Source organism: Rhinolophus hipposideros (genome assembly GCF_964194185.1).
Source record: "Rhinolophus hipposideros genome assembly, chromosome: 12".
NCBI lineage: Eukaryota > Metazoa > Chordata > Mammalia > Chiroptera > Rhinolophidae > Rhinolophus > Rhinolophus hipposideros.
The window spans coordinates 48,647,918-48,660,615 of record NC_138058.1 but is presented as its reverse complement, the minus strand read 5'-3'; the positions used below and the strand labels follow the sequence as shown (position 1 = coordinate 48,660,615).

Below are 12,698 nucleotides of genomic sequence, written 5' to 3'. Positions count from 1 at the left end.
TCCTTTTTATTGCCTCTGCTAATAAGTAGCCCTCATCACAAATAACTTAATTTCTTTCGTAAAGCGGCAGAGGAAAAATATGAAGTCAGTTTCTAAAAGTTAAATTCATAGAAAATGTGAAATGCAGATTTCTAATGAAGTGAAACTATTGTGGACACACTTATATAAATATTTTTGTTTATATGACAAATATTTCAAATCAGCCAGTTCATTTAATTCTAACTAAATTTAGTCACTTAGAGTTTTTTTATGTCAAGTTTTTCCCTATGGCAATTGGATACAGATTAACGCCTTGGAAAGTCAAATTCTTTCTCATATATAGTGCTACAAAATCTTTCAGAATCATGGAAAAACAGGTCTTTAAAGTAAAGATAAACATGGAAACGTGGATATGTAACTAGGGATGCTATTTTAGTGGTTCTAAATAACTGAATTTTAGAATTAGGCTACTTGGGGAGTAGTTGGGAATAACTTGCAAATATAGATGCTTTACTTATCTTCGATTTCCCCAAACTACCTGTCAGTATTAGATTATTATTTAGACTTGGACTGAATAGACAAGTGTATGGCAGGTCACTTTGTAAGAAATTATTTTACTCCCAAAATTAGTCTTAAGCACATAAGAAACAACCTGAGCTATAGTATTGAACTGGTTTTCAGAAAACCACAAAGGAGTTTGCTTCAGATCTAGTTTTTGAACAGCTGAACAGATATAACAAATGCTAAAGTCAGTGAAATAGGAGCTACATTTACAGTATCTTATGACAGGCCTTATACTAAATTCTTTTTATATGTTACTTTAAATCTTCAAAAGAGCTCAACAGAATATTAATTTATCTGTTACACAGACATGAAATCAAGACCCATAGAGTTTCAGTCACTTGTAATTGAGCTTGGATTTGAACTCAGGTTCTATATGGTTCCAAAGCTTGTCTCTTTCCACTGCTTTACCAGTACTCTTTGAGATGTGTTTATGGTGTTTATAGCATTATTTAGAAATGTTGTAAAAAAAAGTTTATCTTTCAAGGTTAAATCACTGGCCTACGTATATTAAAAGGATTTACTGTATATATGAAGGAATTAAACACTGAATGGAGTGTAAGGACTCAAGGGATTTGAATCATTAAGACAAACCACTTGATTGGATGGATGGAGAAGCTCTACATATAGAGCCCCAATTTTTGAGGAAAAATTGATGTGATTTAAACTCACTGAAATTACTTTGTAACATTTATGCAGCTGTGAAGTCATTAACAAGCTTAAAATGAAAAGTCACTCAAGTGATTTAAGCCAGTTGTAATCCACTTGCTTCCTCTGGGAGTTATGAGTAAAAGACACCTTATAAATGAGGGATGTGACAACTAAATAAAAAGTGCTGGCAGTCCTTGCTGCTGTGGAGATGGGGATAATTTAGAATATAGGGGAGATGTAGTTATTGGAGTACATTCCATACATAACTACTGTCTTTGGTTTCACATCTGGTTAGATTATTGATTCTTAGAGAACTCCTCATTTTTATTTCTTTCACGGGGTTTTGAGTACCTGGCTATACTGTCTAAAACTGAGAATAACCTGGTTTAGCCACTCAGATTATTATCACTGACCCTAAGCATGAAAAAAAGTCACACTTAGGGCAAGACATTTTTGTTTTAGTATGAAGTAACACATGTCCAGTTGTGCGTGATCCAGAAAAGGTGACTAGCAAAATGTTTAAAGATGTCTCATGTCCATATCTGGAAATCTCCTGCTTCTTATAGTCAAGCACATGTGTGGATAAATTATCAAAGCGATAAAATTATAATTTTAAAAGAGTGTATTATTAATATAATTTCTAAGAGAAAAGAATTAAATGCATAAACCTAAGTGGACATAGTACTTGCTTAACATGCTAATCCTCACATAGTAAGGATTCTTTTCAATAGCTTTATTGAGATATAATTCATATTACCATACAATTCATCCATTTAAAATACACAATTCAAGAGGGTCGTGCAACCGTCATCACAAACTAATTTCTGAACATTTTCATTAGCCCAAAAGAAACCCTATACTCATTATCAGTCTCTCCTCATTACCCTCACCCACTTTCTCCTAGCCATAGGCAACTGATGCACTTTCTGTTTCTGTAGGGTTGCCTATTCTGGACATTTCATATAAATAGAATCATACAACATGTGGTCTTTTGTAACTAGCTTGTTCACTTAACATGTTTTCAAGATTCATCCATGTTGTACAGAATATATAAGTCTTTAATTTCTTTTTGTGGCCAAACAATATTTTACTGTATGGATATTTTGTTGATCAGTTGATGGATATTTGAGTTATTTCCACTTTTTGGCTACTATGAATAATACTGCTATGAACATTCATACACAAGTTTTTGTGTAGACATATGTTTTCACTTCTTTTGGGTATATACCAAGGAGTAGAGTTGTTGGATCATGTGATAACTCTATGTCTAATATTTTGAGGAACTACTAAATTGTTTTCCACTATAGCTGCACTGTTTTACAATTCCACCAGCAAAGTATATGAGGGTTCCAGTCTTTCCACATCTTCACCAGAACTTGTCATTGTCTATATTTCAATTATAGCCATCCTAGTGGGTGTGAAGTGCTTTTATATTGTGGTTTCGATTTGCATTTTTCGGGTGGCTAGTGTATTTCTTTCATGTGCTGTTGGCCTCTTTAGAAAAATGTCTGTTCAAATCCTGTGCCCATCTTTGAATTGGTTTATTTGTCTTGATTGTTGAGTTCTAAGAACTCTTTGTATATTCTGGATACAGTACCTTATCAGATAGATATATGATTTGCAGGTAGTTTCTCTCATTCCAAGGGTTCTTTTCACTTTCTTGATGGGAGTAACATTTGTGGCACAGAAGATTTAAAGTTTCATTAATCAATTTATTCTTTTGTTTCTTGGTCATGAGGATTTACTCAGATGTTTTCTTATAAATTTTTATAGTTTTAGCTCTTTAGGTCTCTGATTCATCTTGAGTTAATCTTTGTATATGATGTAATATAGACATCAAACTTCATTCTTTTGTATTATGGACATGCAGTTGTTACAGCACTATTTATTGAAAAGACTGTTCTTTCACCCCATTGAATGGTTATTGACACCTTTGTCAAAAATCAGTTGACCATAAATGTATGGGTTTCTATCTGGACTCTCAATTCTAGTCCATGATCTATATGTCCATCCTTATGCCAGTACCAGGGTTGATTATTGTAGCTTTACAGTAAGTTTTGAAATCAGGAAATGTGAGTCCTCCAACTTTGTTCTTTTTCAAGGTTGTTTTGGCTATTTAGACTCTTTTGAATTTCCACACGAATTTTAAGATCAGCTTGTCAGTTTCTACAAAGAAGCCAGCTAGCATTTTGATAGGAATTGTTTTCCCTTCATAGATCAATTTGGGAGAATGTCACCATCTTAACAATATTAAGTCTTCCAATTTATTTTTAAAATCTTCTGATTTTTTTTCCATTTATTTCGGTCTTCAGCTTTTTTCAAAAGTATTTTTAGTTTTTAGGGTACAAATTTGCACGTTTATTAAATTTATATCTAAGTGCTTCATTCTCTTCACGTTACTTTAAATGAAATGGTTTTTTTCAATTTCATTTTCAGAATATTCATTGCTGGTGTATATAAATACAACGGCTTTTTGTATATTAATCTTGTGTCTTGCAACTTGACTAAACTCGTTTCTTAGTTCTAATAGTTTTTTTTAGTGGATTCCTTAGGTTTTCTACATATAAGATCATATAATCTGCAAATAAAGATAGTTTTCTTCCTTTCCAATCTGACTGCTTTTTCTTGCCTACTTGTCCTAACTAGAACCTAACACTAATAGAAGTGGCAAGAGTGGTCATCCTTATCTTGTTCTCTATCTTAGCAGGAAAGCATCAGTCTTTCACCATTAAATATTTTATTTGTGGGTTTTTCAGATGCCCTTAGTCATGTTGAAGAATTTACCTTCCATTCTTAGTTTATTGAGAATTTTTAATCTTGAAAGGATGTTGGATTTTGTCAAATGCCTTTTCTGATCTATTGAGATAGCGTGGTTTTTATCCTTTATTAATATGGAGTATTACATTAATTTATTTTCAGTTGTGAAATCAACCTTATATTCCTGAGAAAAATCCTACTTGGTTATGGTGTATAATTCTGTTTATATGTTGCTGGATTCAGTTTGTTAGTATTTTGGTGAAGGTTTCTGCATCTGTATTCGTAAGAGATATAGGTCTGTAGTTATGTTTTGATGCCTTGTCCGGTTTTGTTACCGGGAAGTACTGGCACTTAGGACTTTAATAAGGGTGATATCTCCTAAACTGAAATGAACATTTAAAGCATACAAATGGATAAAATTAGTATACTCGTATACTAGTAATTGTTAATCATTAGTTACCAAAATATTACATTTATTGAACCAGCGTACTACACATGATTTTCAAATATAATCTCTTATTTTTTAAAATTTGTGTTTCTCGATAGGATTTGAAGTTCTTCATAAAACTCACAATACATGGTAACCTGAGCCATTATGAACTTGAAAGTTTATAATCTCTGAATTATTGGTAAAAATACGTTCTGCTTGATTTGTCCCAGACCCCAGTTAATCATCCTTCCCCTTCCTGTGTTTTGAAACCGGTTCCTCAGAAGGCATTTCATCTTTATGCCACCGCTGGACCCCAGGGAAACCACAGACACATTTACCATCCCATCAGGGCGTCACGTCTGCATCGGCTCAGACAGAACTCCCCAGGCAGTTCACACAGAACTTTACTCTGGTCTTGGTTGGACCTCGTTCTATTTCTGAACCAATGTTTGGTATTTAAAGGAGTTTTTGCTACAGTTATTTTATAGGCTGCTAAATAGAGGTGAGACACCCAGATTTAGAGAAATCAATAGACTTGAAGAGAGGGAGAATAAAAAGCAAGGGTAAAGTTGGAAATTGTTTCAAAGAAAGGAATCCACAGAACTGAGTCAGTATACAGAACATATTATATATAATGTTTAATATAGTTATATGTAATGTATAGAGAGGGATGAAAAGGGAGTGGGCGGACTGAGAGGTGACTTCAGAGAAGACCCCAAAGTTTCTTATCCCTAAGATAGAGCGACAGCTTTGACAAGGAAGCGAGCCAGGAAAATGAGCCTGACAAATGGGTAGTAAAGAATTGCACTTGGTTTTTGACGTGGAATCACAGAACCCTACACTTACTCCAGTTCTACTCGTCAGTGCTGATGGTGACTGTAACTAAAGTACTGTTACCAAATCCTAGCCAGGTCCTATTGTTGACTATAAAGGTTCTGCGCATAAGAAATGCTCCTGCTCAAACGGAGATAGCAAAGATATATTAGCACGAGCTGAGATTTTGTTTGATGTAATTAAAAGAGAAAACTTCTAATTAGAAGAGAATAGCTTTTTCCCTCTGTAATTTGGTGTTCCTTAACTTGGCCCATGGGTACTCCTCAGCTCATTCCCCAGGGTCCAGTGTCTTTGACCTCTATCAGCATGAATCTCCCTGAGTTCTCCAGTTCTGAGTCAGTCTTCAAATGCTTATTGAGCTCTTGCAACTTGTATAGCACTGCACTAGATGCAATGAGTGGCAGAAAGAAATACGAGACATGGTCCCTACCATAAAAAGATATCATATGAGTATGCCTGACCACTGTGCTGTACACCTGAAGCTGAATAATGCTTAATGTCAACTATAATTTGATAGATATATAGTCACGGGATATGAAATACAGCATAGGGAATAGAGTCATATAGAATTATAACAGTTATATATGATGTCAGAGGGGTAATAGATTGGGGGAAAAGGGTTATCACTTTGTGAGGGTATAAATGTCTAACTATTACATTGTTTTATACACCTGAAAGTAATAAAAATATATATATCTGCCAAAAAAAAAAGCTACCATATGAGTAATTTAGTATTACTTGAATAAACGGACACTAATACTTGGAGATCCACAGAGAAAGCACTGTGAGCCTGAGTGGTCAGAGAACACTTGGGAGGGGGTGGGATCAGTCCTCCCTGAAGGACTTCTTGGACCTTGCAGAGGCAGTGAAGAGGAAGGAGCTCATATCAAGCAAGAGGGAGGATGGCCTTGCAAATATAGGAAACTGAATTCAGGACAAGAACTTTTCTAAAGACTTCTTGATACCAAAACCGTAGAATCCAAACTTGTTAGCCTAGCTTTTTAAAGCCCATTAAAGATTTAAAAAATGTTTCCTTCACCACTCAAGCCAGAATGGTCAAGTTGTCCTTTGTATACCCTCCAGCCCTTTCGTACTTTATTTCTACTCCTCCTCACTTATTTATGCCCCACGTACCGGTATCCTTGCCACATATGATGTGATGAAATCCTACCATGTTTCTCTGAAAATAAGACCCAGCCAGACAATCAGTTCTAATGTGTCTTTTGGAGCAAACATTAATACAAGACCCGGTATCATATCATATCATATTATAATAAAATAAGACTCGGTTTTAAATTAATTTTTGCTCCAAAAGATGCATTAGAGCTGATTGTCCAGCTGGGTCTTATTTTCGGGGAAACACGGTAAGTCACCCACATCCTCAGTGAGTATGCCTGCCTGAAACTTCATAATCCTTACTACTTGTACAATTCATATTACTTTGAACTATTTACCACTTTATTAACTCAGTCTTTCTCCCCAGTTAAATTATAAACTCCTATTCTCCTTTACTGACTCTTCTCTGAGTCCCTAAATGTTACTGTATCTCAAAGACAGAGAGAAAGCACTTTCCGTGGGCTCACTCCCTTCCCTGGTGTGTCCATCCTGGGTCTGCCACTAACTAGTTCGTTGACGACTGGTCAGGTGTTATGACATCATAGAATTTCTGTGTTCTTATTTGTAGAACAAGAGGGTTGAAATGGTCTTTTCTTCCCTTTTTTTGACTTTACGTTTTTCTGATTATAAAAGCCACATTCCTATTCTTGTAAGTAGAAGATCATAAAGAAGCAGAAAGGGGTGAAAGTTACAAACCTGCCACCTAGAGGATACTTTACATTATGATGAGTATTTTTTAACTCGTGTTATGAAGAGATCAGTTCATTTAGGATACTTTTCAGCTCTAAAATCTTTGATTCTTTTTTTGCCACTAAAGAAATCAATACAGTGTCTTTTTAAAAAGTCATCAGGGTAAATGATAGTACTACATTTTGGTATCTGACTCACAGATTAGATTAGTTTAAATATATGACCAAAGATTTCCCATCTCTAATACTGAGCAGTTGTATTTAGATAGATCCATTAAGTCCTTTAGGCCAGCCATATAGAGCCCCATAATGATTCCAGATTACCTTAAAGCAGAAGCTTGGTTTCAGTGTATATACCCTAGACTAAAATAAGAATACATTTAACACAGTGGAATCTTAAATGTTTACTTCTAGAAAATTATCTTTGTTGAGGATTTGCTGCTCTCTGTATATCTTTGTTAGGGACAGAGGTCTTAAGCCCAGAAATCTTTTGGGAAGATAGAACAAAATCCATGCAGTGAAGAGTGCAGGCTTTAAAATTATTGCTGGGGGTCCATATGGAAGTTATTTACTTTTAATAACAAAGTTTTTTTAATAACAAGTATTGAATTATTACTAAAAATTACCAAAAGTAGAAGCATTAATCTGTGATATGTAATTAAACAGAAAAAGTAGACAGGGTTTGGGTTTTTTGTTTTGTTTTGTTTTTTATAGCTGCCACCTCTACCCAGTAAGTGACTCGGTTTTAGCTTTCTACATGTTATACCAACAGACATTCTGGGTTTTTTCTTAGTACTTTTTAAGGGAGTTTCCAAAAAGATAAAATTGTTTGCAGTTTTCCTGGGAAGATTAAACTGACTTGGAAACAGTCTTAAAACAGTTTCAGTTGGGACCTCTCCAGAATAAAAATTGATAATTTTTAAATGCCTAAAAAGGCATGGTAAAGTTCCCATGAACTCATTAAAAATTTGAAACCTTCACCTGCCGAGTGATGCTGTATCTCATTGTTCTTTAGGTGCATGCAGTTCAGTCTGAATTGAAATACTTTGTTTCCTTACTGTGAAAGGTCAGTTCACTTGGCATCAGCTTTGGCATTTCTTGGCTCAGAGGAGTTTCACAGTGATAGGCATAAAAATTGTTTTAAAAATTACATTCTCAAAAGAAACCTGCAATCTCTAGGTACTGTCTACTTGCAATAAAGTATGTGTCTTATGTACCTTTTGAAATGAAAATGATCAATATACACACAGCATAGATTTCAGAGTGCCAGTTTCCTGCTTTTAAACTCAAGTATTCACAAATAGAAGCTATTTTCTTTATCTGAGAAGAAAACAGAATTTATGAATTAGGTTAGCTACCTAGAAGTTTCAACCCATAGCTCACAAGTTACTAAAATTCATTCATGAACGTGTTTAATCAGAGAGGGATTTCCTTGACAGAGGTAGAGAGTGGGATCTTTTATTAGTCTGTCATCTACCTTGAATAAGGCATGTGAAACATATCTAAACATTCCATTTTTAAAAAATTCTTTAAAGCCCTTTCCTCTCCTAAAGAGTATTTCTTTTAATCTGAAAGAAAAATGGTCTTTTTTCCAGATATTAGTTACGTAGTTAATTTCAATATTAAAAGAACTGTCATTGTGATTTGTTACTGGCTTATTTTAGTGGTGGAATTTTTCCCATCTGAGTAGTTGAAAAAACTTGCTATTCTTGTCTCATCCAGTTATGTGAGATTACGATAGTGATTTTTATTTTTCTAGTCTTCTCACATTCTCTCCAACCTATTTTTTTCCTGTAAACTGCACTATTAAGTAATTCTTGCTAAAATTTGGATTCTGTCATATTCAAGACTTATTTTATATTAAGTTCATTTATTCATTCTACAGATACTTTTTAGTGCCTGATGTAAGCCAGCAGTGCCCAACTCTAAACTCCTCCAACCAGCTATGTATGCGGGCTATAGTCTGCCTCCTCTCACTTACCAGTCCTTAGTCGTTCATGCTTAGCTCCCAGTCTTTTCTTGGTACCCCACATCTCACCATGCTCTTCTGAAACACCATCCCTTCATTCAATTTCTCTTAGAAAAAGGTCTGATAAGTCATTTATTATGTAGTTGGATTTAAGTCATTGTTTTACTCTCAAGATGTTTGTATATTTTGACTTTTCATGAAAAACTCTCAATGAATTTAGTTTCCATGTACAAGTGTTGGGGATGTGGGAGAGGTAGAGTGCCCCCTGCTGATTCCTTTGAAATCACACCAAATGAATGGCCCTCTGCTTTTCCCTTCCACCCTCACACTGCCAATGCATGCTCCTTCCCTCCTCCGTAGCTGTGCAGCTTTCACTCCTACCTCAATTGCTATGCGGGTTTTCCTCAGTGTTTGGCTCAACCCCATACCCTGCATCTTTTCTAAAGGTTTTCCTGTATCTGTTACCATTCATTTTCCTTTTGAGAGTTCCTATACTATGTATACAAAGTCACCATCACTAAGTTGGACACTTAATTGTTCTTTGCTGCACTTGGCTCATGTCCTTTTCCCCAACTCTAGTGTAATCTTCAAGAACCCGAATCTCGTCATCTTAGTCTATTTAGACAGTGCCTAACAAAGAGACACAGTTGGCATTCAGCAACTACCTAAACAGAAATGAAAATATGTGTAGGCCCATATATTTATTTGTATCCCAACATTTTGCAAAATGAATTCATCCTCATTAGAAGAGGGAAACATGTCTTATTTATAGGCATTATTAAAATTTATTGATTTTTAAAAATTAAAAAGGGAAGAAAAAAGTCAGCCATTTTTTTCTATAAATGTAATATCTGAAAAAAATTTTGATTTTTTTTTTTTTTTTAACTTTTTAACAGGTGGTTTGTTCTGGATGCAGAAACCAGAGATCTAGTTTCTATCCACACAGACGGAAATGAACAGCTCTCTGTGATGCGCTATTCCGTAGGTAGGCAGATTTATCCCCTCCCTGCATTCACAGCATCTCTGTAATTGCATATTTTCACTTCTACTCTCTAGAGTTGTTAAGTATTGAATATGTTTCCCCCAACATCAGATTGAATTCTGCTGCAGGAAACTGCAAAAGATCTGCTAAAGTTAAACAACATTGTAAATCATCAAGCAAACATAAACTTATAACAAACTGTTACAACTACATTTGCAATTGAAAGCGGAATACAGTGCAATCAACTCCCCTTTTTTTTTGCACTACACATATTTAGAATTTTGAATAGGTACCAGGCTGAATATTAAATCCATTTAGCAACTGTTTCTTTGTATATAAGAGAATATAAAAGAAATTCCAGTAGTATTCAGAACATACAAATTTTATAGGCCCTTCAGGTTCTTTAAAATCTAGTTACATCATTACTAGTTGCATAGTAATGATTGGTTTGTTAATAAAATGCTCAGTGACTCATAAGAATTTGATAAATTTGTTTAGCCTTGTGTGAATAATTCTTTGTACTTTATTAAAAATATTAATTAAGTTTCCATCATATTCCAGTTTCCTTTTCCCCTTATTATTATGGTTTTGATTCATATCATTCTCCTCTGGAGTGAGTTTGAGCGACATTTGCTTCTATTCTAAAATATATTCCAGTAGTTGTTGGATCAGTGTGGGATCCAAAGAATCTTTTTGATTACTTCTAAGTTGTTTCATCCAAGGAAATACAGAATACTATCCTCTGAGTCAAAAAAAGGAAGGGAAAGTACTTGCTTCAAGCTATGTCTGGCAAGAGTTAAAGCAGAAAAGGCTTTCTATTTTGGATTGGCTTTTTTCAGTGCTGTAGTCAGAAATGACTACTGCAGATGTAGTGATTACAATCCAAGGATCCGTTGGACTTTTCTGACCTTCTGCTGTGTGACAAGTACAACAGAGGAGACTGTAAAGAACATGGTCCCTTCCTAAGATAACCTCCCCTGTAGTGAGAGAGATCGTGTATTCCCAGCTGAAATAAGCAATTGTGTACTCAACTTGCCATGTGAATACTGTGTACTTAGACCCATAAAAGCAGGTGAACATCCTGAGGCCAGTTCGTAGCCAGCTAGAAAGAGATGAGGCTAGAGTGAGGGTGTAGAGTCCAAGGCCTGTGAGTATCTCCTAGAAGGGATTGTGTAGTAGACTTGATGACCATTTGTTTTTCAAGTGTGCTTACTGATGAGAAGATTGATTCATCAAATGCCAAATAACAGTTGAATTGATAAGATTTAACATTTGTAAAATGTCATTTAGTATAGGTGCAAAAAGTAACAGTAAATAAATCTACAGATGTATTTCTCTAGTCAACGCTTTTTCCTGTTTCATTCCAGATGGCACCTTCCTGGCTGTAGGATCGCATGACAACTTTATTTACCTCTATGTAGTCTCAGAAAATGGGAGAAAATATAGCAGATACGGCAAGTGCACTGTAAGTAGTAAACTAATTAAGTTGTAAAACTGTTGGAAAATTTTACTTCGGTTAAAAAAGTTAAATGTTTACATTGATGTATCTGTTATTTTCTATCCTCAGCTGCTTTAAACTTTAATCTCCATCTCTGAAAACAGATTCTACCTGATAGTAAAATATTGCAGTTCCCTGTGTACTCTAGAAGGGTTTCTCCTTTTGGTGGGAGTTTAATACTTGTCTCTCTCTGACTGATTTTAAGGTGGTTTCTTAAAGCTATTTCCACAAGAAACTCTTAGAATAACACATTTTGAAGATGGAGGTGAGTTAGAAATGAAAGGGTATCTCACTTTTAATCCCAGTGTCCCATGATTCTGCCCACCCCAACACCCTGTATTTCCTGTCACCTCTCTGCCACTAAAATAATTTACAGAGATTTGTCTGCATTAAGGGAATTAACAGAAACATATTTCCTTTAATTTGTTACCCATTTCTGAGTCACTAGATTGTCACTGTAAGATGAAGATTAGATTCAATTCTGCAGAGATACTGAGTACTTACCTTACCTTATGGCAGGTACTCTGCTAACTAGAGAAGTGTTCTGGGCATTGGCAGTACACGCACTATTTGTTCCTTGTCCTCGAAAAGTACACACTCAAGCTGAGGACAGGACAAGAAAGGCGGGAAATACAGCACAGTCGTTAAAGGCACAGATTTGGGATCAGACTCCCTGGATTTGAATTCTTGTTTCAAACTTACCAGCTAGTGTGACCTTGGGCAAGTTGCTTAAACCTTCTACTTCAGTCTTCTCATCTATAAGATGAGTATAATAACAGTTTCTACTTCACTGGATTAAAGCAGATTAATGCATATAAAATACTTAGAATAGTGCACGGCGTGTACATACTCAATATATGTTGCTTGTTATGTTTGTAGAAAATGAGGAGGTAGCTTGGTATGTATGGTGTTAGGATTATAGAAAATCACTTGATGAATTAGTGATTAATGGCACAGATTCTTTAACAGTTTTTATCACAAACTAGTTTTAGGGGACTAAATAAAAGAATTAGTTTTTAGAAGCATATACGTAACCCAAACCCAGGCCACTCACTATTTGAAGAAGAGACTTATTTACTTTATTTCTTTTGTGATTTTGTACTATATGTTAAAACCAGCCTATAAACTGGTCTATAAACAACCTCAAAGTTTTAGAATTTCTCTAAAATATTTTTGTTTACCTTGACACAACATTATGAATTGTCCATTAATTTATATAAATCCATCTTTTA

General features: G+C 35.0%; 1 protein-coding gene across 6 annotated transcripts in view; it reads left to right on the top strand.

Annotated features, from left to right (window-relative positions):
- Positions 1-12,698, top strand: part of EML4 (EMAP like 4) — a 142,076-nt gene that overhangs the window by 114,790 nt on the left and 14,588 nt on the right. For all 6 annotated transcript variants that reach the window (XM_081068775.1, XM_081068773.1, XM_081068774.1 and 3 more), the window contains 2 exons: positions 9,883-9,971; positions 11,336-11,433. In XM_081068775.1, the coding sequence (XP_080924901.1) occupies positions 9,883-9,971; positions 11,336-11,433 (187 nt within the window). The remainder of the gene's footprint in view (positions 1-9,882; positions 9,972-11,335; positions 11,434-12,698) is intronic.